Genomic DNA, 27,265 nt, shown 5'->3' with positions numbered 1-27,265 from the left:
TGTGTGCTTTGTTTGAGTCAGACTGATGGTGAAGGACATGATTCATATTCATGCAGCTCAAACAGCCACACAGCTTGTCAGGGTGATGACATTATATTCTCTGAGGTCATCACTGCTGTAGGTGAGCCCAATATCACACAGGAAGCTCCATCTTTAAGTGGCTTTAATAAAGGTCTGAGTAGAGCTCCTGCTGATGGCTCTGTAGGTCAAAGATTACAGGCAGTAATTAACTGTAAATGGGGTTCCATGAACATTAAATGATTCATTTTGACTTTCTGCTTCTTTCCAATTCATTTTGAACTTTGTACATGGTGTTAAAAAGTCTGGATCCCAAATATACTTTATAAAAAGGTAATTGAGTATGAATATGATAACTTATCAAATAAATCAAATCTCCACCCAATTTTATGTTCTCAGAGAATATTGAAATGAAAGAGGTGTCAATATATTATTTTGTCTCAAACTGAGTACACTGAAACACACACACAAAAAAAAAAAAAAAAAAAAAAAAAAAAAAAAAAAAAAAAAAAAAAAAAAAAAAAACAGCCTGACATGAATGGAAGAGCAGCACACAAGGGAAGGATTAAAAATTATTTATACAGACTTTATTATGATATTTGGTACAAAGTTTAAAATACAAATGCATCCTAAAATCCATTTTGGCACTTCATTTTAAAGGAACTGTAATGATTTGTGATAGAGAAGCCACAACCGTCACAGAGCCGCAGTACATCTGAAACATCCTGGAACGAACCGTGAGCCTGAGTGAGTCTATTTCCCTTGGAAAGATGATCACCGGTGTAAATGTAAACAATCGTGGAGCACACAAACAGAAATCATGGTGCTGATGACATTCAGTCTCAGCATCATTTGTGAATTTTATTTCGTGCAAGAGAAAAGAGAAAAAAAAAAAAAAAAAAAAAAAAAAATGATGAGAGCACCTCAACTGCTGAGCACCAATCACACTAAAGCATCCTGATGAGGTCACAATGGTGATAAATGTGGTGGTTGAGCCACGTGGCTCTGAAACAAAGTGATCCGGTCCAGCAGTGTTAATGGGATATCTCTGATAACTGAGGGTAGGTCTTCGTGTTGTAACGGATAGATGACCACACTGAGTGCCGGGCGCTCTGCTGAGAACCTTAAGGAAAAAAAAAAAAAAAAAAAAAGCCAGAAAATACACAAAATGAGTGAAAAGACCCCACAGGTAAAACTTTCGACAGAATATGCCCCCTAGCTTTAAATACATGAACACAGTCACCAACCTGTCCAGCAGAGCTTTCTGCAGCGTGCGACACATCACTAAGGTGCCGCCCATGAACATGTGGCACATGACGACATGGCAGCACCGCTCCATGAAAGTTTCTGTGGCTGATGGGTCAAAAGTGCCACAGCGTGAAATAAGGCAGACGCGCTGCAGTCGGGAGCAGCAGGACAAAGCCTCGAAGAACGACGCATTCGCATTCAGGTAGGGCTGCTCCAACCTAAGAAACAGATGCACGTGGTTAGTTATCCATCCATCCATCCATCCATCTTCATCCGCTTTATCCGGGGCCGGGTCGCAGGGGAAGCAGCCTAAGCAGAGAAGCCCAGACCTCCCTCTCCCCAGCTACCTCCTCTAGCTTATCCGGGGGAACACCAAGGCGTTCCCAGGCCAGCCGAGAAATAATCTCTCCAGCGTGTCCTGGGTCTGCCCCGGCGCCTCCTCCTGGTGGGACATGCCCAGAACACCTCACCCAGGAGGCATCCTTGTCAGATGCCCGAACCACCTCAGCCGGCTCCTTTTGATGTGGAGGAGCAGCGGCTCTACTCTGAGCCCCTCCCGGATGGCTGAACCTCTCACCCCATCTCTAAGGGAGAGGCCAGCCACCCTTCGGAGGAAGCTCATTTCTGCCACTTGTATCCGCGATCTCGTTCTTTCGGTCACTACCCACAGGCTCGTGGCCATAGGTGAGGGTAGGGACGTAGATCGACCGGTAAATTGAGAGCTTCGCTTTTATACTCAGCTCTCTCTTCACCATGATGGACCGGCAGTGGGCAACTGCGGCTGCAGCACCAATCCGTCTGTCGATCTCCGGCTCCCTTCTCCCATCACTCGCGAACAAGACCCCGAGATACTTGAACTCCTTCACTTGGGGCAGGAACTCATCCCCGACCCGGAGTGGGCACTCCACCCCTTTCTGGCTGAGAACCATGGCCTCAGATTTGGAGCTGCTTCACACTCTGCTGCGAACCGTTCCAGTGCGAGCTGGAGGCCATCACCTGATGAAGCCAACAGAACCACATCATGCACGAAAAGCAGAGATGAGATTCTGAGGCCACCGAAGTGAAAGCCCTCTGCCTAGAAATCCTGTCCATAAAAATTATGAACAGAATCAGTAACAAAGTGCAGCCCTGGCGGAGCCCATCACCCACCGGGAACGAGTCCGACTTATTGTCGGCAATGCGAACCAAGCTCTTGCAACGGTTGTATAGGGATCGAATGGCCCGTAGCAATGGGCCAGACACCCCATACTCCCGCAGCACCTCCCACAGGACACCCTGAGGGACACGGTCGAATGCCTTCTCCAAGTCCACAAAACACATGTAGACTGGTTGGGCAAACTCCCATGCACCCTCAAGTATCCTTGAGAGGATAAAGAGCTGGTTGGTTATATAAAGACAAAAATCTGAACAGACATGTCTTCAGTCAGAATTAAAAGTAGAAACAGTCTGTTTGAGATTTGTTCCAGTTCAGAGTAAAATATAGAGCAGGAGTGGGCAACTCCAGGCCTCAAGGGCCGGTGTCCTGCAGGTTTTAGATCTCACCCTGGGTCAACACACCTGAATCAAATGATTAGTTCATTACCAGACCTCTGGAGAACTTCAAGACATGTTAAGGAGGCAAGTTAGCCATTTGAATCAGCTGTTTTGGATCAAGGACACATCTAAAACCTGCAGGACACTGGCCCTTGAGGCCTGGAGTTGCCCACCCCTGATATAGACCAATTGGACAACTGGAAAGTGAAAATCCTATTTGTTTAAAAGCCTCTCAAAACCAAAACATAATTCACAAATTACACTTGACCGGTAATTAACATTAAATGCTTTGATTGAAGAGAGTCAAGGGCAGGTCAATTTGGTCAACTTTAAAATGTTGGGCAAATTTTATTTCCTTAATGTTTTTTCTCCAAATTAACATAAAAAAACTGAGCCAACTGTCTGCTGGACAGTCATACAGGTTAGTGCTTCTTAGATGAGATCCTCTCATTTGCATATATGAACCTAACAGTCTATAGGGGACAAAAAGAAAGCTAAATACGAATAATATTTAAGTGATGTTAATGTTCTTGCTTCAGGTGTATGAAATCAGACAGTTTTAAAGCACATTTTCATACTATTATATAAACAAAGCGAACACAAAGTCATCTTCTTACCTGAGCTCCTGTAGCTGCGTGCACTGTTTAAGTGTGTCCAGCAAGGCAGCGGTGTAGTTCATGGTTTTCAGCGAACCCAGATTGGCGAGGGATAATACTCGCAGGTCTCTGCACTGCTTTGCCAGCTGTACCAGTCCCGTTCCCCTAAGAACTCCAGGAAGACCAGCCAGAGTCAGGCGACGCAATTGAGGCAAAGCCTCAAGCACCGCCAAATGTGCGTCTCCAATTCCTCGTGCCCAAGCGCACATGCCACGAGGCTCCACGCTTGCACGAGTGCACGGCTCAAGCCGAGGCAGTGTGGAAGCAAAGCCTGGACCGATAAGCTCAAAGGTCTCTAAAAAAAGGCAGCCAGCTAACAGCAAAGCGAGCCCCGATGTGCTGTCCCCTGACACAGAGGACTCTGAGGCAGGCTTGTAATTCTGGAGGCCCACACGAGGAACCTTCTTCAATCCCTGGAAAAGCGGAGAGAGATGAGTGTTCTGCATTTGCGTGTGATTTGTATTTAAACCGTCTGACAGGGCGCAGGCAGGGAGAGTGAGAGACAGCAGGTGTCTGAATTTGGCCAAGCTGGCACACAGGTGGGTTTCCCCTTCCAGCCCAGGTGAGTTTTCATGATGATAATGTGTGTGCATCAAGTTTAGGTATTTAATGTTGGAACAGCTGTCTGCCAGCTGGCTCATTGTCCCAGCAGCCAGCTGATCTTCCACAATCCTGCACTCCGAGTAAGGAACGTGGTTGATCCCGCTCAGATTCAGACTAACCAGCTGCGTGGCGTCTCTTACACCACTGTTCAACAGCGACTGGAACACCTGTGGCCACAATGCCGGGCATCGGCTGAAGCTAAGGTGTTTGGGGCTGTTTCCTTCCAGAGCTTGCTTTAGTGATGCAGAGTCCAGCCATGACCGAGGGAGCTGCAGGGCAACCAGGTCGCCCCGCTCACCCAAGCTCTGAGCCACTGAGGGAGCAGCAGGCCAGGGAGCCGGGTTTGGGCCGGGGATGGACACAAGGAAAACTCTGAGATGCTTCGGAACGTTAACGCTGAACACTGCCAGGTATAGGAGGAGCAGGGTCTGGTTTACCTAAGAACATGACAACACAAGCGTGTTAATTAAAGCCCATATAGGAACAGGTTTCATGGACATAAGCCCCAACACACTCACCTCTCCTGGAGCCAGCCTGGCAGTGAACTCCTCAAGCTGTTTGTAATGTGGCACGCTGCTCTGACCGACCATTAACTGACAGCAAACGCCGACACCCTCTTTGGTCACATCTGGGATGTCAAACTGCAACATCAGCCTACGGTGCAACGACAAGCAAATGCACACAACACTGTATCATTTAAATATCATACATTTTTGTTTTTTTAAGCGAAAGACACAGCTGTCACATAATTTACAAATGACAGCCATTTTATAGGCTATTTATAGATTTTTTTTAATTAGACATGTTCCCTCGTAATGTCATGAAAATTAAGCAGATCAAAGAAAAATCAAAGTAAACCTATCAGAGAGTGGCTGGATTAAAGGACTGGCAGAACACCTCAAGGAAACGCAGTATGGTGGTCCAGAGAGCCAAAACCTATAAAAACTGTGACATTGTCCAAATATTTCTAGACTTTGAAGAGGGCCGCTCCTAAGCATTTGAAAGGGATCAAAAAACACAGTTGGGTCAGGGCCAACATCCTTACTTGCGGAGTTGGGCACAGCATGGCACTACACCGTAGCTTGGTGTCAACAGCATCTGCCTAAGCTCTGACAGGCGGCTCAGTGCATCCACTGCCTCTGAGCTGAGCTGAGCAGAGTTGAAGCCTGGTGCCACGTCAAAAGCGAGGGATTTGAGGAAAGCAAGGGAGGAGAGGAGCCGGGACAGGCGAAGTGAAGTGATGCGACAACCGGTGACATCTAGGTGCGTCACTCCTCTGCAGCGTGCGATGTGCTCCATGGTGGAGCCAGATAGCCAGTAGCAGCCATTCAGGCTCAGAGACTGCACATGATTGGCCAGCTGCTTTAGTATGCGTCGAACCAATGTGTCATCAGCCTGGAGAGAAATAAAGAACAGAGTCTATTTAATGTTTCATTAGAATACAACTTGCTGTTACAGAGGCATTTTCTTTTTTTTAAATACATGGAAAGTTGTACACATACATGAACTTGAATATTGCATTAAGTTACCCAATAATCCTCAGACAGGCTGACATTTGTGAGCAGGGTCTTGTCATGGCACAGCGTGTTAAGCTTCTGGCAGACATTTGCCACATTCAGCAGCAGGTCACACACTGGAATATGGCGCAGGATGCATAGCAGGATTTCATCAGACAAATCTGACATCCCCACGGAGGAAGAAGACAAGGTATCCTCATCGCACACAGCCTGAGCCAGACAGCACACAGTGTCAGTGACAGGCGCTTTTAGGCCATTTGGAGAAAATTAGTCAATTAAATTCCTCTAGAAGGAATTTAATTGACAATATAATTTATACCATGACAGTATCATTTTATGTAGCTGTTGTACAGCTCTCCTTTTAATGTGCCCTGTTTTATTGTCATTTTTGTACGTTTTTAAAAAAAACCAAAAACAATATCAGGTATGTGTTAAGGATTCAATTTACTCGATCAGATACAATCATTTCTCCATGGTTTCTTTATTCATAAAGTATGACCCCCACTATAGCTGAAGCATTATTTAGCAGAAACAAAATAAAAATGAAATATTTTTAATAGAAAATGGCAATAGTGGTCCCTGTGCTCCAGGTTATTTTTTATTTGATAATACCACTTCGGGACAATACAACCTTTTAATGGTTATAGTACCAGGGCGTTTGAGCTTAGCAGGTTTTCTCGATAAAACAAAACAAACCCACACGCGCACACAACAAAACACACTTATCTCCAACACACTGTCGACGCCGGTAAACCAAACTCGGGATTAAAAAAATAATTGTGTAAAGTGTTTGGAGCATAACCTTACCTGACCGGCGTTAACATTTTGTCGCTAACGTTACTTTGAGCTGATCTGCTCAGCAGCACCGCTAACTAACTGTGAACGCAGTCTTCACCAACCTGTAAAATCTGGTAATCCATGCCGTCTGAAACTCCGCACACATCCCCACTCATGTTTTTTAAAAAAAAGGCTCATCCACCCAGCTGGAGCTTCATGTTCCGTGAACCTGCTGCGTGAAACCACGGGCGGCTGAACGTTTGTGTTACCGTTAGCTGCACGGACGATATATGCTGCCGCACGTGTCGGACATCTTTTTGCGACGGACACACTTCCTGCTGGTTCAATTTTAAAAAGTTGCAAATTTATAAATGTACACAAAAAAATACAAATTCTTTTGTAAAAGTCATTAAATAAAGTTTTGTATTTTTTTTAATAGATGCTATTAGATAGATACAAAAAAAAATATACAGGGCGATAACAGAGCTGTCTTCTTTTTCTGGCTGCTCCCTTTAGGGGTCGCCACAGTGAATCAGGGCCACAGTGAATCAGGGCCAGTGTCCTTCAGATTTTAGATGTGTCCTTGATCCAACACAGCTGATTTAAATGGCTAAATGACCTCCTCAGCGTGTCTTGAAGTTCTCCAGAGGCCTGGTAATGAACTAATCATTTGATTCAGGTGTGTTGACCCAGGGTGAGATCTAAAACCTGCAGGACACCGGCCCTCAAGGCCTGGAGTTGCCCACCACTGCCCTAGAGGCAACATATACCAGACGAGACAGCAGGATCTTGCTGTCCACAGTATCAAAGGCAGCAAACAGGTTTAGAAGAACTAAAATGGCAGGGCTGCCAGAGTCAGCAGTTAAAAGCAGATCATTAAGAACTCTCAAAAAAGCCATCTCTGTAATGTGACCTAACACTGACTGAAACTTTTCCCACATACTGTGTTTGCTTAAAAACATTTTTTTTCCAAGGACCTTAGACAGAAATGGCAATTTAGAAATAGGTCTGTAGTTAGAAAAAACAGCAGGGTCCAGGTTATTCTTTTTAATAAGAGGCTGCACAACAGCATGTTTAAAGGCAGCTGGAATACAACCAGATGTAAGAGAACTGTTTATGAGAGGAATAGCTGGTTCCACTGAATCAAAAGCCTCTCAAGAAGACAGTCTGAGGGAGAATTCAAAAGTCTCATATGCTAAACCAGTCACAAATCACCAGTCACCAGTCCTGCTGTTTTCATACATGCCCCACCCTCACATATTACTTCTCCTGCACTCCCGACTTTGGCATGCAGATTGATAAGTATATAGTTCTATACATTCCTAATGTATAGAACTATATAACATCTTATATATTTTCTAAAGTCATTAATGTAAAAAAAAGGCTGATTGTTTCCCATAATCAGTTATTCACATGATGGCACTATAAAGAAAAGTTTTGTAGTAAAGTTATACTCAAAATCCATCTTCAGTATTCAGCCTGCCATGAAGGCTGATGACTGTAAAATTTGCTGTTTAACTCTTGACAGCAGTCAGACTGAAATGTGTGTTAAATTCTTTAAGACTGATTAAAGAAAAATCTTGAGAAAACTAAGAATCTACAGAATTCACATACAGTGTTTGGATGGAGGCTTTGATGCATCAGCATTTGTTGCATGTGCAGCACCTTATACTGACATGCAAACAGTAGCCAAATGGACTCCAGCCATCAATGTCATTTACGCCAAATGCTTATCCCATTTCTTAATTTAGACATCCTTGATTCCTTTCCTCACATGACCCCCAAGTCCTTCCTACGAGCTGAAGTGTCGTTAAGACAAAAGCAGGCTTTGGTTCTTGGATTTGTCATTTAAGACACTATTGTTTCAGTCATATTTTTGCCAAGATTAACATATACAGGTGTAGCTTATTGTTACAGCACACAACTACATTTATGACACTGAAGTCACAAGTGTTGCCCCTGAAATTAAGGGTGTAGAGTTAATCTTTTATTAAATTTAAATGTGCAAACTTAACCTACTATCCACTATGGTTTGTAACTTCCAGGTGTCACCTCTTGACCTTTGCCAGTTATACCAGCAAAGCCTCTGTCTCTTCCAGATGCATTTTACTAAATCTTACATAAGCTGAAACAACTTTACCAGAGTGCAGTTTGAGGCCAAATGATGAATAGGTTACTTTGATGCATTCAACATAAAGACCAAATCAGACTTGAGTCAGACATGTGCGCTTTATTGGGTTGTTGTGTACACCAGAGGCTTAAAGCCCTATGCACAAACCTTCATACACCTCAATACAAGGTACAAGCCTTGTCTTTTGCATGATGACAAAAACAAACTGGACCAAGTATCAGTTAAGGCTGAAAGTACAAAAACAAAACAAGTTTCAGATTACATAATTTACATATTAAGCAATACTACAGTTCTGATGGGCAGCGAGCCCACCAGAGAATAAACCTTCATAGAGGCAAATAAGGTGGTGAACAAAGACAACTGGAATGACCTACACAAACACGACAATGGATATCATGTTTCTCACACATTCACACCGCCTGGGATGCACTGTACTTCCCGCAGAGTTTCTCCCCATCAGGGGGCATGGTGCCGTAGCCAGAGTGATGAGGGAAAATGGAAGAGGTGTAGGCTCAGCATACACCAGTGTGGTGGTGTAGGCATGTATGCCGAGCTAGTTTGGGTTTGTAGCAGTGTGTTTTGGTGGTGGTGGGGTGGGGACAGTCTGTTTAGAAGCACTTTCTGTGGACGATGCTGGGGCCGGACTCATCGTACTCCTGCTTGCTGATCCACATCTGCTGGAAGGTGGACAGAGAAGCCAGGATGGAGCCTCCAATCCATACAGAGTACTTCCTCTCTGGGGGAGCAATAATCTGCAAGGGCAGAAGTAGAGTTGTCAGCAATGAATACAGTCCATTTATTATAAACTTATAATAAAACAGACAGAACAAGAATTTTACCTTGATCTTCATGGTGGTGGGTGCCAGTGAAGTGATCTCCTTCTGCATGCGGTCAGCAATGCCAGGATACATGGTGGTACCTCCAGACAGCACAGTGTTGGCGTACAGGTCCTTACGGATGTCAACGTCACACTTCATGATGCTGTTAAAGGTAGTTTCATGGATACCACAAGACTCCATACCTGTGGAAAGTTGGAAAATTAGGGGTTAAGGTTAGCATTGCTAAGGAAGACTTTTTACAAATCACAGAAATCTGTCTTAAAGCTGACGCTGCTTACCAAGGAATGAGGGCTGGAAGAGAGCCTCTGGGCAACGGAACCTCTCATTCCCAATAGTGATGACCTGTCCATCAGGCAGCTCATAGCTCTTCTCCAGGGATGACGAGGAGGCAGCAGTTCCCATCTCCTGCTCAAAGTCCAGGGCAACATAGCACAGCTTCTCCTTGATGTCACGCACAATCTCACGCTCAGCTGTGAGACAAGAAAACATTACAGTTAAGATAAGAAAAACCTGAAAGCCTCACATCATGTCTCAAAAACCATCCTCATGCTCACCTGTGGTAGTGAAGCTGTAGCCCCTCTCAGTCAGGATTTTCATGAGGTAGTCTGTGAGGTCCCTGCCAGCCAGGTCCAACCTGAGGATGGCATGGGGCAGAGCGTAGCCTTCATAGATGGGCACAGTGTGGGTCACACCATCACCGGAGTCCATGACAATACCAGTGGTACGACCAGAGGCATACAAGGACAGCACTGCCTGGATGGCCACATACATGGCAGGAGTGTTGAAGGTCTCAAACATGATCTGCAAGGAGAGCAGGAGAAAAGAGATGATCGGTGAAACTAAGAGTCAGAGTAATCTGAAATAAGTTTCCATGTGTTAGTTCAGTCTTATAGAAAGAACAGCACACTTGGTTGAGTATTATGCCAACTACAATAGAAAACTTCTTCAAAACTGCTTTGTTACACTGACTCTAAAAGTTAAAGTGCAGCAAACTGCTCTATCATCCATTGCTTCATGCAGACACCCGTGTAGTTAAACACAAGTCTCAGTCTAATTTATAAACAGCAGTGCCCATGCTGCAGCTCATTCCTGATGCATCACAGTGCAGAGATAGAAACCTGAAGCATCTGCAGAGCTGAAAAGATCAGTCGAGGGCAGAGGAAACCTGGAGGGTTGAAGGAGGATGAGGAAAGACAGATTGAGCAGGGGAAGAAACACCCGAGTGGCAACACAGTTTCCTGTTGTTGGGCACTGCAGCTCAACAGTTTCCTGACTTAGGGGGAAGTTCGTCAAGGTGTCAGCTCTTGTTACCTGCGTCATCTTTTCCCTGTTGGCCTTGGGGTTCAGGGGGGCCTCTGTGAGCAGGACTGGATGCTCCTCAGGGGCAACTCTCAGCTCATTGTAGAAGGTGTGATGCCAGATCTTCTCCATGTCATCCCAGTTGGTGACAATTCCGTGCTCAATGGGGTACTTGAGGGTCAGGATTCCTCTTTTGCTTTGTGCCTCGTCACCAACATAGCTGTCCTTCTGGCCCATACCAACCATTACACCCTAGGAATGCAAAGAGCAGTGCGATTATGAAAAGGTCAGCAGTTATGAAAAGGTTACAAGGTATGTGAGGTTTATTAAGGAATATGTACCTGATGCCTGGGGCGTCCAACAATGGAGGGGAACACAGCACGTGGAGCATCATCTCCTGCAAAGCCAGCTTTGCACATTCCAGATCCGTTGTCAACAACGAGGGCGGCAATTTCGTCTTCCATTTTCTGTATGAAGAAGAAACAAGACGGAGGAAAGGATTTTTAATCCTAATGTTCAGCAGCAGTGTGCGATACATCTGGCAGACAGCCTGGATGAAGTCTTGCCGTTATTGAGAACGGACGCTGGATGTCGCAGTGGCGCAAGGTTGAGTCCTAATCCAGAGCTGAGAAACAAAGGCAGTTTCTCACTTGGGCTGGCCATGGCCATATAAGGCAAAAGTGAATGCAGCTTAGAGACTGCTGTAGACCGGCCCGGAAGCCGCCCCGTGTGTCGCTAAACCTCAAATGACACCGACAAGCGACCACTCCCTTCACCGAGCTCACCATAACCGTTAACCACACAGAAAACCCTTTACCAGCTAAACGAACTTCTACAAATCACAGTTAAATCTGATATATCTGAACGTCGTGACTGCCGCATTTGCAAGGTTACACGAACAAAAAGCCAACTTCGCACATTTCTTTAAAGCAGACGCACCAGGATTTGCACATTAACTGATAGCTGCAGTGACACAGCAAAAACCCTTAATTTCAGAAGCTCTACTTACAAAATTAGTAAAGTCTCTATAAGCCTAATCCATCTAATCTGCATTTGCCTGGTCTGGTGTTTGAATGTTTGAAACCGGAGACGCCAGAGCTGCAGACCTGCCACAGTGGATGCTTACATGTAAGCGAGAAGGTCAAGCTTGTTTCCTTTAAACGTAGTCTTGATTTGTCGGACTGCAAAGTGATGACAGCATCGAGTGGCAAGGTTATTTCACACCCACTTAAACATAAGCGGCAACATGTCACCACATTTCTAAACCGAACCGTTACATGGTTAAAACTGTGGCGGTCAAAATAATAGGAACACTGTAAAGCCTAGCAAGTGGCTTCAGCTTGAAAGACGTCTCGAATGAGAAAAAGACTTGCTTCGTAAGCTAAGCAGTGATATATATAAAAAAAGAAAACACTCGCCGTTTAAAATGTTACATTAAAGCGTTAAAATGTGAGGAAGAAACTTCCACCGACATTCCGCAGTTGTCTTACCTGTGTGAGGGAGGTTTTTCGGTGTAGGAGAACTGTGACTGAGCGGTACACTCCGGTAGGATGTAGTGTCTGAACTTGACTGCAATGAAGGCCAATAAAGTGGAGGATTTTTATGAGGGCTCGTGCTGCAGCCCCTCTCCATAAAAGGAGAACTTTCCGCACGGCGCCCGCTGATTGGTTCGGCTCCATCCACTGGGTGTGGCGCATGCAGATCATGGTTTGTGCGCTCTGACATAGCAGTGGGGGGACAAGTTCCACTAAACTAACCCATATACCCCCTAAAAGTTATCAATCCGGGGTCGTTCAGTGTTCAGTAAACCTGCTGATTTTTTTTAAACTGTCTGCCATAATGTGATAATAATACATAAGTGGGATACAGACTAGTGGATGACAAATCCCACAACCCCTGCTGCAAAGCACTGAATGGTCCCTGAGCATGTATTAGTTATTACTTTAATAGACTGAATTAATCCAGGCTATAGTTACGTCGTTTTTACATCCTCTACATTGTGACGGTGCCAGGATCATCCTGATTATAGCCTCAGTGATATAATATACCCATGAATGAGTGCTCTTAATTTTATTCACGGGGTCAGGGAATGCTTCAGAAGAGGATTTCACCATTCTATTTCCCATTTGTTTGCAGGATGCTTGTTTGTGGTGACAGGACTGGGGATGGTGTTTAATCTCAGGGTCACTGACAGCACGGTTAACCCTCTATCTGACTCTTCTGCCCGGCACACTAGCGTCACACACACACAAACGCACACAGTGCAGACTGACAGTAATGCATGTATCCAGGCTGAGTTGCGGTAATGTTTAGGGCATGACTGTAACGAGACTATATATATATATACATATATATATATTTAGTCTGTTAGCTGTTAAATCTTTTTTCTTTTACTATATTTTATTAATATTTTGCTCTTTACTATTTTTTACTGTACCTGTCTGCTGAGTGACTATCTTCTGCTCGTCAAATACATTTCATTGCAATGTTGACCCTGTGCTAACTTGCATATGACAAATAAAACTGAAAACTGAGACTGTAAATGTCTTACCTTTGCCCCTCGCAGGAATTGCGCAATTGAGTTTACGGGGCTAATCTTGTGAATGACGTGTGATAAACAGGCGTGTTATTTTCAGAACATACTTATATTAGGTGTCAAAATAAAAACAATTAGGCCTGGATTGATTACTCAGGAACATGATTCACTTCTGGTATGCATACAGCCTACACACAGGCAGGTATTTCACACACCATTGTTTGCCTCTGGCCTGAAACTATTTCAATTCTTTGTTGATTTTTTTTTTTAAATTTTTATAATGAAAATCCTCCTCCAAGGCTCATTTTATAAGTTGACCAGAGATTAGGTGGCTGGATGGGCTTTAACTCAATAAGGGCACCGGACAAAGCCTCATAAACTTACACTCGGAATTCTCACAGGCCCTGTGTGTTCCTAATAAGGATATATGGGAGCTGGATCACCAAAAGGCACAGGAAGCAAGCTTTTAAAGTGCCTCACTTCTACAGATGGAGGAAATGACCACACAGACATGCAAACACACACACACACACACACACACACACACACACACACACACACACACACACACACACACACACACACACACAGAGCTAGGTGTAGGTAGGCGATCAGGTGATCAGAGAACTGGCTTTTCCGCTCAGCATTATCCTGCTTTGAATTGACGCTAAACACACACGCGCGCGCGCGCGCGCGCGCACACACACACACACACACCAAGTATAGACCCAGGGCACCACCATCCCTTTAAGAGTTCCTTTGGATGACGTCCATATAAGGAGATATTGGAGAGAGTCACATGGGGGGAAGAATGCGCTGCTCCGGTCATGTGACCACTCTGAGGAAATGAATGAATCTCCCTTTTTAAGGCCATGTTTGTCTGTTACCGCTCACATTTTCTTCTGTATTCTTTATCCGATTTATGTTTCAATCACAGTTTTAAATGATTAAATGTATCTTACAAAATAATCTTTTAAACTTTGTTCTCTATCCAGACAGTAGTTTCTCAATCTCACGCCTTTGCTTGAGCAATTTCAAAACTAGGCAGCGTGCATGACTCATGCACGCATTACAACACACAAATGTAGGCACTCCCTCCCTGCATTGCTCACTCACACAGTCAGAGAAACTCACAGTCCTGGGTAAGGCCAGCTCTGACTAAGACCGTATATGGAAGAAGCTGGCAGGTAGCTTCTGTCCACTTCTCACTCATCCCCTTCTCTCCCCACCCTCTTCCTTTAAACTCCCATTAAGTCTCCAATTCAGCCACTCTCTTTTTCTGCATGTGAGCACCATGTATGCTCAGTATGCATACTATACCTGTTTCAATCTTCACCATGTTTCCAGTCGTTTAATGGTCACATTTCAGCAGAGTTTCATACACAGCATTGAGGGGGCGGGGCTCGTGTATGTGTGGTATGAGAGAAACCGCATTTAGTAAATAATAGCACATTTATTACTGTGAAATAACAATGCATCTCATGTGTATAATGTAAGGCATTAGCACGAAGTCTTCTGTCAACCTTTAAGCTTACTGAATTTTTAATTCTAAAATATTATGTCCTATCTTAGAGTCACAGGGACACACAACCTTTTTTTTAGGCCCCTAACAGATGAGATACAGGGCTACAAGATTAGGAACAATAATGATATGCAGTATTATGCTTGCGTCACCTCATTTCTTTATATTTTGTTTAGGCAAAAACAGAGTTTGTACAATTCTAAGGAACTCGAAAGTCAATACTTTGTATGACAATCCTTACTCTCCAACATAGTCTGAACTCTTAGGCAAGCTTTCTCATACTTTAAGTAGTCTTCAGGAATAGTTCTGGAGGCTTTCTAAAGGACATTCAAAGCTTTCTTGTTTCTCTGTTATACTGCTTTTTGTTCTGTTCTCTGTAAAGATGATCCCACACTGCTTCAGTAATGTTGAGGTCCAGCCTCTGGGGAGGCCGATTCATAATCTTTCATTGTGTGTTTTTCTACCCAGGTATGCATTTACTGTATTAGGTGTGTTTGGATCACTGTCATGCTGAAAAATAAACTTGTTGCCAATTAGATGCTTTCCAGATGGTATTGCATGGTGGATCTAAATTTGACAGCACTTCTTCTGTGTTCATAATTCCATCAATTCTGACAAGATCTCCAACACCACTGGCTGAAATGCAGCTCCAAATCATGACAGAGCCTCCAATGTGTTTTACAGATTAATGTAGACACTCACTGTGGTAGCGCTCTCCCTACCTCCTTCATAAAAAGACAATGATGTGAGCCAAAAAAAATAATAAAAAAAAAATACATAAATTCCAGTTTGGATTTACCCCTTCATCAGACCTTCTGCCACTGATTTTCAGTACACTTCTTATGAAATTAGGCACACTTCACCCTTTTCTCCCAGTTTCCTTTCCTTAACTATGACTTCTTGACCTTTCCACTGATGGATCAACTGGATCAGGTGAAGATCCTGATGCATCTCTCCTGTCAGGAAGCAGCCAGTGTCCAAATAGGAACTTTGAAGAAAGCCTGGAGAACTATTGTTCAGGACCACTTGGAAAAATTACAAAAAAGTCCTGCTCCTTGGAAGCAGGGGTGGTAACTAAAAATATTTCAGCTAGTACTTAAATCAATTAGCCTGTACTAAAATGTGAGAACATCTTTGTGTTTTTATTTTATTATTGTATTCGTAAGTGTAAAGTCTTCAGTTGTTATTGAAAGTAAGTAGAGTATAAATATCCTTTGATGGCTTTAATTCCAAAAGTAAATACAATATATTGATGCCCTGAGTAACAGTAGAACATTTTCCAAGACCTTGTACCACACATGACAGACATGCAGTTAACATCTCAGCATCAGAAACAGATTTAATCTTTCAAAGAAAGGTGTACACATTTATACATTTACTGCCTTACTTTTTTTTATTATTATTAACAAAACACAAATATTTTAACTTTACAATGCATTAATAAACTGTAAAAACCAGTGTCAGAACAGATTGAATCCTCCATATGCAAGTCAAGCAGTCCAGCTCTTCCCCATGTCTACAAGCTCCATGCCTTCACAGTAGGACCGTGGTCGTGACACCCTGACCTGGTTTCATAGAGAAACATCGCATCATTCAAACTGTGAAACCACGCAGACATTTGTATCTTACCGAAACTCTCATGGAAACCACATGTACAGTCACACACTCACTGTGGGTGTCCTGTGAGAAGCCAGTTGCTGCAGAAGTGGAAATGGAGTCCAGTGAATGGGTTCCACTGGCCAGCTACACACTGAAAGGTCACTGGCCTTACCCGAGTCCAGCACACCATCCCCCATGCTCATCTCACTCCCCCTCCATCCATACTGGGAACTACAGGATGCAAAAGGATTATTTACATTATTTAAACACTTCAAGCTCAAATTAGTAGCTATTTTAAGCAACAGTTAGGGAAGTGAGTAGTGAAATCTTTGAATGAGTGGGTTTTTAGAGAGATTACCGTACTTATTAACATTTAAACTAGACTCAAGTGTATTTTGCATTTATGTACAAATTATTATGTTGTGTTAAGTCCTGCAGTTAATTATGGATAGTTCATTTAATTTCCTATCCAGTTCAACTTATTCCAAACTATATGAAGTGAGTTTAGTTTGGATTATTTTGGAGGCCCAGTCCACTGATGCCCTAACATCCTACTTCTTGGAGAAACCTCTGCTGCACACGATACATTCATTAGCGTTAGCTGCTGTAGGAACTGGCAATTAAAAGCACCTCACACACATTTAGAGCTCATGCTAATGCCTCACAGAGTTTAATTAGAAACTCCATTTCAACATTAACTCTCCAGGAACTGACTAGAAATTTGGACTCTGTGCTTATGAATCAAAATCTGACATTTTATTGAAACTACCATGTATTAGTGAGATGCAGAGGTGGCGAACAGAAGGCATTTGCGACTTCTGCTGAAGTGCCAAATACTGCATGCTCTCTAATGGCAACTTGAGGCTGGCTCCAAAAGCGAGTCAATGTCCACAGACTCCCATCCATGTTAAAATGGCCAGCTTTACAGCCTTAAAAAAACAACAACATGTCCACTACAAAAATAGATTGTCCCCTCTCCAAAACATCTATACGGTGGGTGATTTATTAGTTTCAATTTCTTCTTCTTATTTTAATAATTGATTTATCGAGCTACTAGAGTCTGATATTCCCCACCTGACCTGGATATATGCTGTTGATGCCATTCTGGAGCATTTGGAGAGTGACTGGGACATGAATAACTTGAGCCGATTATATAATATTTTATTACAGTGTATTTCTTACTAGGCAGCTCATTCTCTTGACAACGATTTCTTTAAAGCTATAACACATTTTGGGGTAAGACTGAAAGAAAGGCAGATTTGAAATGTAAAAGGGAAGTCAGAGGTCAAATGTTACATGATATTTGGATGCAAGCTATGATGTGAGATTTACAATCTCCATGTACCAGGATCATTTCCTAAATGCTGCCAATGCAAACACAGGCAGAAGAATTTTAAGCAGTTTTAAGATAAAATACATTTTATGAAAGTTTGACCTTAGGGTCCAAAGTAACATGGTATTTAGAATCCGAATATAGAATTCCTTATATTCCATATGCTGTCAATACAAAAAAAAAAAAAAAAAAAAATGTCAGTAAGAAACAGTTTTAGCTTTACTGGCTTTAAAACATGTAAATATTCCAAGGTGACCACAGTGACCATCACTGATAACTGTGAACCAAGCTTGTTTTTAAGCTTCAAGAGTGGCATTGGTGAGAACAGAGAAGCTTTTCACTGAAAACTCTCCCACATTTTGGAACACACAACTCACTGTCAGACAATGAACTGTGTGTGTGTGTGTGTGTGTGTGTGTGTGTGTGTGTGTGTGTGTGTGTGTGTGTGTGTGTGTGTGTGTGTGTGTGTGTGTGTGTGCGCGCGCTGTATATACCTGTGGGGGTAGATTGTGTTGATTCGTGTTCCGTGGCTGGGGCAGGTGGAAGCCAGTGACAGCGTGTCGTCGTGGTAACAGCAGGGGCGGTCAAGCGCTCGCAGATGCAGCAACTCATCGGAGCGTGTGAAGGCAGGATTGTCCAATGAGTCTGCTGATCCCGCCCACGAGCGCAACCAGAAGCGACCTGACAGCTCATCAAAGTGGTTGAATCTGCGATAGCTGCGCAAACAAAATCGTGAGAGGTCACAGGGTACAATGCTTGTTGTTGTTGTTGCTGCTTCTCTTTGCAATCTGGGTTTTCCTTTTTTTTTTTTTTTTTTTTTTTTTTTAAACAATTGTGTGCCAGCTTTAAACGTTTCACATGAACAAAATTTCGAGAAGGAAAAAAAAAAAAAAAAAAAAAAAAAAAAAAAAAAAATCAACCTAGTCGATGGGAGACAGCCCTTTTACAATGTGGGGTCATAACTCGAACCTTATCTCTGTGGTATTCATAGAAGCTCTTATTTTACCCCTAAAAAGAGTTTCTTCTTAAAAGCTCTTCACAAAGCTGCTCAGTTTCACCAAGGAACAAAGAACTCCTATGACAACAGAAAGGTCGGAGATGACCCCGCTCATACAGATGATGTTATGTTTCATGAATGAATTGATGTGTCGCAGTGACACATGACTGCTCCTTGCCAGTGAATAACTTTCCATTTACCAGAAATAGATCAACAGGTAAGAAGAAACATTAACAGATTTGTTTAAAACATTGCAGATCAAGAACAATATAAAACTATACCGCTTAATCCCCATTTAATGGGCACAGGTGATTTTTTCCAAGTTATTTTAATAGCGTAAGTTCCACTTATAAACACCTTTAAAACCCAGCCATTGCCCTGAAACCAGTAGTTGTCAGCAGTTTTGTAATGAACTCTAGTTTACAACCAGGGTTTGTGTATACTGGCAGGAGATTACTGCTCTAAGATGTATAAAGTCATAAAAGGTAAATCCTCCCCATTATTTGTATAAAAATCCTCTGGAATAACTTATTTTAGGCAAATTTTAAAATATTTTCCTGTGCTAAATTATATGCTTTGCAAAGTTTCTCTAAACTCAGGCAATCATGAGCTACTTGGGATGTTTAAAAAGATGACTCCAAAGAGGCCCCAATTTCCTGGAAAACACACATTTCCTACTCTAGACATACTGGACTTAAGGCTTAGCTTCAGACTTATTACTTCCTGTCTGATCTTTGTCTTTGTACATGCTCAATATTCAGTCAAACAAACAGTATCTTGATTAAGATCAATATGCTTTTGCCTCTTGCAGTCTCAGTTTGTTATTAAGGTTCAAATGAAAAGTGCTTCGACACAAGAATCCTTGTAGGTAGACTTTCATGAAGCTGAATCCAAGTCTCTGCACGCCATCATATTAGAACCATCCAAAACTACAAGGTCATTTTTTCCCAGACTACACTTGGAGGAACACCCGTGGTTTAAAAACAAACATTAATATGAAAAGAAAGTACACAGAATTGAGATTGCATTTATGCTGGATTTTCTAATATTACCATGCATACACCTCTAATATTAGTTGTGTAGGAGGCATTTCCATTCAGGAACATCTTGTCTAATAGGTTTCCTCATCTCCTGGCCCAGCACCCTAATGAAACACGTCACAGTATCAATGACTGTGTCTGTGTGCTCAGCTGTCAGCATATGTGGAGGTTAGACATTCAGATTGAGCCAGCAGTCCAGTTCCAGCTTCATCCTTAGTATGTGCGTTGTCAGCTAGACTGTGCCACCTAGTGGCAATGAGTGTTTACAGTTACTGAAGAGCATGTGCGTTTATGTCAGTCTCTGGTTTTTCTCTCGTGGATCACAACAGAATACTTTCACCTATTGTGACTACTGCGATTTACTGTACGTCACAAATATGCACGTTTTTACTATAAATTTTAAGGTTTATGGAAATACTTATCGTCCAGAAAATATGTAACCTTTGCAGTGAAAACCACAATGGATCTAAAAGCAAACAAGATGTGACTGAAGAGCAATCTTTCAGTTTTAATTAATATACAATATATAAATATAATAATAATAAAAAATCCACTGTGGTGGTGCAGAAAGGCAAAATTAGAAAAATTGTATAATTAACAAAATATGCATACGCCTGAACTGTAGGTGTGTCTTAATAAAAGCCTTTTCCTACCTGCTGCGAGTCTGGTCTACTTTGGCCTGAATCAGAATTGCTCGATAGCGTCGCACTGCCACAAATGCCAAAATGATGATCACTGTCACTATGATGAGTAAGATGGCAAGGCACGCACCAATGAGACGTGCGCGGGTCATCCTGACATCGCACCTCTCACCCATGAACCAGAAATCGTCACCTGCAAGGCAGCTAATGCCCAAATACAAGTCATTTACACATGCAAACAAAATATGCCTTGATGAACAAAAAGATTTGCTTTTCCTTTTAACGTTCTTACCGGCAAACTGGAAGCTGGTGTGGATGGTGTGTGCAGATGCCGTGATGGTGGCAGTAGTCAAAGTGGCAGACTGAGGAACAGCTGTAGTTGGCAGTTCCAGGCTGGGAAACACACTTATATCCTGCAGAGCACTGCAGCAACCAGTCACAGATGTCGCCCTGCAGACCTGAGGGGAAGGCATGTTTAAAAAGAATTAAAGAAAATAATAAAAGGTGGTGCCATTTTTTTATTTTCTTATCATAAAGTGATCTCATTGTAATAATATATGCATCCAAAAATCAGACAGGCACTGAAGTTTTTAGTAGTCACGTGAATATCATGCAATTACACATTAAGCTAATGTGTCACAAGGCTGAATTTTCAGTTGTACTTGAGATACTTGAGACTTAACTTAACAATTGTTGATTAGGTTCTCCATTAACCAGCTGATAATGTTTCTTATTTGGTCTAAACAGTAATCCGTATTTCAAAAATTGTTACAAGTATGTGCACTGTATGGACAAAAGGTTACATCGCTTGATCTTTGAGCTCAGGTGTTTTCAGTCCTGTGACCACAGGTGTGGCCCTGGACTGAGTTGTGAAAAGAAAACAAAAAAAACAAAAACGTGTCTTTCTAAAGAGTTAACTGAATTCAAGTGTTGTACTGTTATTGCAAGGATGGTTTCATTGCAATAGTTCAATTTGTCAAATCTCTTCCGTCCAAGATTTCCACCATTTAAAAGGGATCTCCACACCAGGTAGTTGTAACAGTCACCAAAGTAACAGATCACATAAAGTCACAAAGTGGTGAGGTACATAGTGTGTAAAAGTCACCAACACTCCGACTCCAAACTTCCTCTGGCATTAACGTCAGCACAAGAAATGCGCATCAAGTGCTTCATGACATGAGTTTCGATGGCTGAGCATCCCCTGAAAATGGAAATGAACCGGCCACATTTTCAGTATCTTAAAGGTTTTACTTTATCACCTGGAGAAATATAAAAAATTTATTATAAAGTTTCCCCACTTTTAGAATAATTCTCATCTTAAAGCTACATGACATCACTCTTGCTTTTCTGGTGAAGATGTCTGTAGCATGTGCTCTCCTCACATGTTATGCCTCTAACAAGCTTGCAGTACAAAAACGAATCACTGAACCTACTGCGTTTCTCACCAAATGACTATTTAAACTACACTGCAGCACTTCTGCATTTTAGATTTTTTCTGATGCCAAACATTAAAATGGAAACAAATAAAATGACTCCACGCTATAGTAAAGAAGAAAAAGTTTGTTAGACCAAGCCAGGTAGAATAATTAGATTTTTCATAATTAGATTTTGAGCTTAACTGAGTCAGGCTAACTGAGTTACAATGTTTACATCAGTTTTCCTGTATCTGGGTTAATTGAATAAAGACATTTAAAAAAAAAAAAAAAAAAAAAAAAAAAAGGGAACTTTCTCTCAGGTTAATGAAGAAACTCAGGACATCTTGGTGTCAATTTTTGACATTGATGACAAACACAAACACCCAGTCTTCTGCAGAAAGATGACAGGAAATGAACGGAAAGATATTAAGAACAATGTGCATGAAAAGGCAACCAGACTCCTCCCAAACTGCTCAGCCACCAGGGCTTCAGTCAGCTGCCTGCAGACCGGCACCCGAACACGGGCTTACCTCCGACTGTGATGTTGGTGATCCTGGAAGTCCTGAATGTCCTCTTGTTGCGAACAGCCTGGGCTAGTCCAGTACGCTCCAGCAGTGATGTGGGTTCTGTTATGCTGAGCCACTCCAGAGCTCTGCTGGTTTTGAACTCCAGCAGGCTCTGCACTGCACGGCCACTGGAACAAAAACAGAACTGGAGATTTGCTTTCTGTACCTCCTTTTACGCAACTTTCTGTGACCGATCCCAAAGCATAACCCAATTACAATTTCCACTGTGCTTTAGTTAGATCAAAACATTCCAGTTGGGAAATTACGTGAGCCCTGTTGACAAACTGAGGGATGGCTAATAAAATTAATGTCGGGAAAGCAACATAGAGGTTAGAGACCATTACATAATTTAATGGACACTGACTTTAGTTTCCAAAGTCCCATTAGCTGCATGGGTTTAAAAAAAAAAAAAAGTTAATACTTAAGAAAGGGGAGAAAAATGCAGAAGGATGATGAAGAATTTATTATGTTTTTTTCACTTTTCCCCCCCCCTAATGACGTTTAATTTTTGTGGTGTTTTAATTGTGTTTACTTATGTCTGAGAGTTTATATCTTCCCCTAGCAGAAATGATGTATTTAACTTCCCATAACCTGGGATAGGAAACACACACAACTGAGAAATGGACAGTACATATTGAGAGACAAGGTGGAGCTAATTGAAATCTAGAAAGAACCTGGAGGTGCCTTTTGTTTTCAGCTTGTCTGCACCACCTCACCTGCTCCAGACTCCCAGCAGCCGGCTGAACCCCGGGGCTTTCTGTAGGTATGGCTTCATCTGAAAGAAACCTTAATTGAGAACTCTGTAAAAACTACTCAGCTGAAGTCAAAAATACTTAATTATTTGATCATTTCTGCTTTTTTGTGCCAGTGTGTGTGTTATTGTACAATCCCTCACCCAGGTAGTAGTGTCGTTCTCCAAATTGACATTTGAAGCCAACATGGGCTCTTCTACAACTATCTGCAGCAGCAGCTCAACTGACTCCACTGGACAGAACAAGTAAATAAACTAATTTCAGGACTTCTGGATATATAATCAGGATATTTACCTAAACGTAAAACACTTCAGTGGTGTTTGGGAAGTACCTCTGATGGCAGCAGGCTGATCTGGCACGATGTAGAACTTGGGACTGTTTGTGGAGCTTCGAGCAGGTGTGGAGGTTAAAGCAGAAGAGGGCTCCTGGCTGGGATGCATGGTTGTCCGCTGTGGAGGTTGCTGTGGTAGTCCAGATGTGGGAGTGTGTGTGGTCGTGCTGCTGGGAGACCACTGCCAGAACTTATCATACTTTTCTACTTGTGCTTCTCCAGCTCCATGTCCATAATCTAATGTTACAGTAGAAGGGAGAGGAGTATGTGCAGTAGTAGTAATAATTAGGGGTTGGGATTGGTTACGTGTTGGTGACATATTAGTAGAAGTCTGAGGAGGCGGGTGATTGTGTGTAGGAGGTGACATTCGTGGAGGTGAAGGCGTGGCTTTGCTGACTGTGTGGTCCGTGGACTGAGACACAGACGAGGTTAAAGCAGGGTGTGAACTATCAGGAAATGTACTGTGTGTGTGGAGTGTGTACAAAGCTGTAGAGGACTCTGTGGATGTGGTGGAAGATGAAACAGCAACAGCAGTAGAATCTGTGGGCGAGTCATCACGTAGGAGTGTGTGAGCAGGATGCAGAGTGTATGTCACTCCAGTGGTTCCTGTGATGGCTGAGTTTTGGGTTACACCTCCCACGGTCAGCGCTGCCCCGGGTGTAGAAGAAGAATCGGTGAACCCTGAAGTCCAACTGTAAGCCTTGGTAATACCAGGTGGGGAAGAGATAGTGTTTCTAGTCGGGTGCGCATCAATGATATTTCCGCGTGCACTTTCTACTGCCGTTTGTGTCTCTTTGTCTGTCTGTGTAAATGAAGATGACGTGTAAGCAGAATGTGTGGGGCTCTCTGTGCTTTGAGGAGAGTCTGTTAGACTCCTTGAGGAAGATGGGAGCGTCATCTCAGTTTGTTCAAACTTATCAGGCAACTCAGATGTGACAGTCTGAGCAGCAGCAACAGATACAAATGAGTTAATTTGACTTATGTTTGGATGAACTGGATCAGCCTCCACAGTGCTAACAACGTTGTTGAGCTCTGTGAAGTGGGTGTTGAATGAATGAGTGCCGCTGTAAACTTCTGAAGATGATGATGATGCAGTGGGTTCAGTGTGGGTTTGTGCACTGAAGTCATCCTGCAGTGTTTTGATGGAGGATTTTAAAGGGTCAGAAGTGACAGCAAAGGTCAGGTCAGAATTATGTCTGTCTGTGCTTCTCTGGCTCCTCCAGGAATGAGGCTGTTCATCTCCAGATGTCCCACTAACACCCACACCATGTGCGGTTATGCCTGTATGACCTGTCCTGGAGGAAGATAGCTCAGCTGGAGCAGAAGTACGGAGAGGAACGCTGGCGCTGGACACTCTTTGATCCATTTGTGTGGCAACATCTTTGCCTGTGTTTTTAGATGTCTGAACGGATGTATCTTGTATAGCTTTGCCAAGCATGAGAGCTGAACTACTGGCTGTTTCCTCTGTCAATGCCATCAGAGTTTGAAGGCTTTTTTCAGTCAGGTTTGAGGGTGTGCTTGTATTGGGGCCTGCACTGAGTCCATGCTGAAAATATGGGTGTGTTGTATTTCTGGCAGCCATGGGCCCATCGGTGAGGTGAGCAGCTCCAGATGTTTCCGCTCCATTGTTTGGTTTTTCCTCAGGAAGAGGGAGAGTTTCCCTATCACTTCTCCCAGCGACAGGGAGTCCCTGCTGGGGTGAGGTGGGGTTCAGCAGTCCTTGATCCAGAGAGGAGGCACTAGACACAGACAGAGGTGCAAAACTCCTCTCCAGACCATCGTAGGTGTGATCTCCGCCCTCCTTCATGCCTCTCGCCACTTCTTGATCAACAGGAGGACTATTTGTAAAGCTGGTTCCTGTTGGAAACCATTGAGTGGGGTCTAGGTCTGGATGTTGGGTTGAGTGGTCCTCCGAGGAATTCCTCTCATCTTCCTGGACTGGAAAACCAGGAACAAACACAATAACAGAGAGAGAGACAGGGTGAGAAGAGACAGAGTGGAAATCACAACAACATAACATTGCTCTGTGTAACACCACAGAGTGAGATAAGATCTTTCCGACAGATTCCCAGCTCACGGCACAGTTGGAACAACACATTTTCACAGCATGTTAAGTTATACACTGCTCAACCTGACTCCTACTGTAAATCATGAATATATTTCATGTATTCGCTGAGAACATCAGGAGGCAGAAACAGCTCTAAATATACCAGAAATAAATGTCATTATGATTCTCGTGATAGGACTAAGCAGTGGCTGGTTATTGTAGGAATGTTTTCTCACCATAATAAGCCAGCTGAACTGCATTTAAAGAACGTCCTGCTCCTGTCCAAGTGAGGGCGGCTTTGTTCTTGTCACAACCAGACAGCAGAGCCTTGCCCCCGCTGACCAAGGCTCGATCTTCTTCCTTCCAGACACAGCGCACCGATATACTTGAACCATTTTCCAACCATACTAACTTTAAGTGTACCTGCCCTCCCAAAGGGATATCTATCACCCAAGTGCAAACTGAAACCTGTGAGGTTTTGTTAGACTGCAGAATCATGGGGTCCAGACTGCTGCTGTTAGTAAACAGTCCAGCCAAAGTGAGATTGATGTGACCAGAAGGCTTTTGGTCCAAGCTGACATTTCCACCACAGTGATGATATGAAGAGGCCAGCGCTTTATCTGAGAAGAGAAAGAGAAAAACCTTGTTAGACTTTTGCAGCTCAAACTGTATTTGTGGGAATAAGCTGAGGGAAGTACAACCAAAAGGATAATTTAAACAGAGAATTTCAGAGCTTACAGAACGTCTTATTTCCATTGACTAACCCCAATAATATTGAGGTTGATCCGAGAACAAAACGCTATTCCATACCGACAGTGTGCATAGCACTTTGATTTAGCCTAATTTAAAGACAAAAGAATAGCAAATAGCACAATAACATCTAACATGTCAGCGGCGGGCGGACGTTCTTACCTGTTGTGACGATAAAAAGCAACAGACAGGCGTGGAGCTGCATTTCCAATGGTGAGACATTTCAGTGTAGGACACCCTTTTAATCCAAAACACATGCAGTTTTTTTTTTACACTGACAACATATACATGTTACGAGGAGGACGAGCAAACTGCGCAAATGATTAATGAACTCCAGTCTTTCCTGTGGACTGTCCCTGAGAGAGAGAGAGAGAGAGAGAGCAGAGAGGCGTCAGAAACTTTCCTCCTCCATCATTTCCTTGTAACGGAAACCGCTGCGCTGTCAGGGGCACAGCGCCGTACACTCACCTAAATTAAACACACGTGTGTGTGAGAGGCAGCCTGTCCTGTACTGCAGAATGGACAGAGGCTTGCGGATGGGAAGGTTTTACGCCGCCTCCAGGCTGTTCCACACGACATTTCAGAGATGAGAGGAAGGAATCCAGTGCGTAAAGTCTACACAGGAAAATTACCGCAGGCGGCATGGAGGCATGAGAGGGAGCAGTTCATTAGAGCTTTTATACTTACGCCCCACTAGGAGTGCTCGAAAGACTAAAAATGAATGCTATGAACACGTAAACAGGTTTTAAGTCTATAGGTTCAAAAAAAGTTTAGGAAATGCAGAACAAATGAAAATATACCGGGAAAGCGGATGACACCATTTCTCAAACATGTGGGAGAAAATGAACTTTGGAGGTGTCTTTGTAATCAGAACGTGTAAGATCTGTAAACACATTAGCTTCCTCCCCTATTTTATAACACCATGACACCCCCATGGACTGACTTGTGAAGAAACGGTTGCTTTCTACAAGATGGTGACCCAAAAATCAGAACCACATTGTACAGGAGAAATTTCCACACATTTAAAAGCAAACAATCAAAAACAATAACAATCACACAGGACACAGTTTTGTTTTATTCATATAATGCCAACAACAATAATCACGTCAAAACAC

The 27,265-nt window shown here is 43.0% G+C and overlaps 3 protein-coding genes across 4 annotated transcripts; all 3 read right to left on the bottom strand.

The window, feature by feature from the left end:
- Window positions 1-583: 583 nt before the first annotated feature.
- On the bottom strand, window positions 584-6,924 carry fbxl18 (F-box and leucine-rich repeat protein 18). The gene is made up of 8 exons (XM_040023648.1): window positions 6,824-6,924; window positions 6,475-6,690; window positions 5,588-5,785; window positions 5,104-5,453; window positions 4,577-4,712; window positions 3,417-4,495; window positions 1,266-1,484; window positions 584-1,141 (listed from the first exon to the last, which is right to left on the bottom strand). Exons 2-8 carry the CDS (start codon window positions 6,526-6,528, stop codon window positions 985-987), a joined length of 2,193 nt encoding a protein of 730 aa, XP_039879582.1. The 5' UTR covers window positions 6,529-6,690; window positions 6,824-6,924; the 3' UTR covers window positions 584-984.
- Window positions 6,925-8,562: 1,638 nt separating this feature from the next.
- LOC120728628 (actin, cytoplasmic 2) lies at window positions 8,563-12,236 on the bottom strand. The gene is made up of 7 exons (XM_040023656.1): window positions 12,112-12,236; window positions 10,963-11,088; window positions 10,634-10,873; window positions 9,877-10,123; window positions 9,601-9,792; window positions 9,323-9,504; window positions 8,563-9,235 (listed from the first exon to the last, which is right to left on the bottom strand). The coding sequence occupies exons 2-7, from the start codon at window positions 11,083-11,085 to the stop codon at window positions 9,092-9,094; spliced, it is 1,128 nt and encodes a 375-aa protein (XP_039879590.1). The 5' UTR covers window positions 11,086-11,088; window positions 12,112-12,236; the 3' UTR covers window positions 8,563-9,091.
- A 3,651-nt stretch (window positions 12,237-15,887) lies between these two features.
- On the bottom strand, window positions 15,888-26,800 carry si:ch211-14k19.8 (mucin-3A). Of its 2 annotated transcripts, XM_040023645.1 has the most exons (12): window positions 26,619-26,800; window positions 26,313-26,506; window positions 25,637-26,020; window positions 23,354-25,291; window positions 23,166-23,254; window positions 22,987-23,045; window positions 22,235-22,398; window positions 20,582-20,747; window positions 20,302-20,493; window positions 18,106-18,327; window positions 16,350-16,509; window positions 15,888-16,244 (listed from the first exon to the last, which is right to left on the bottom strand). In XM_040023645.1, exons 2-12 carry the CDS (start codon window positions 26,353-26,355, stop codon window positions 16,170-16,172), a joined length of 3,492 nt encoding a protein of 1,163 aa, XP_039879579.1. In that variant the 5' UTR covers window positions 26,356-26,506; window positions 26,619-26,800; the 3' UTR covers window positions 15,888-16,169. The 2 variants fall into 2 exon arrangements, with proteins under 2 accessions (XP_039879579.1, XP_039879580.1); XM_040023646.1 differs by lacking the exon at window positions 26,619-26,800 and having other exon boundaries at window positions 26,313-26,581.
- Between the last annotated feature and the right edge of the window lie 465 nt (window positions 26,801-27,265).

Source organism: Simochromis diagramma, unplaced genomic scaffold (assembly GCF_900408965.1).
Source record: "Simochromis diagramma unplaced genomic scaffold, fSimDia1.1 OVJJ01000302.1, whole genome shotgun sequence".
NCBI classification, from domain to species: Eukaryota; Metazoa; Chordata; class Actinopteri; order Cichliformes; family Cichlidae; genus Simochromis; species Simochromis diagramma.
The sequence above is the reverse complement of the archived record's forward strand: the minus strand, read 5'-3'. Positions and strand labels throughout refer to the sequence as shown.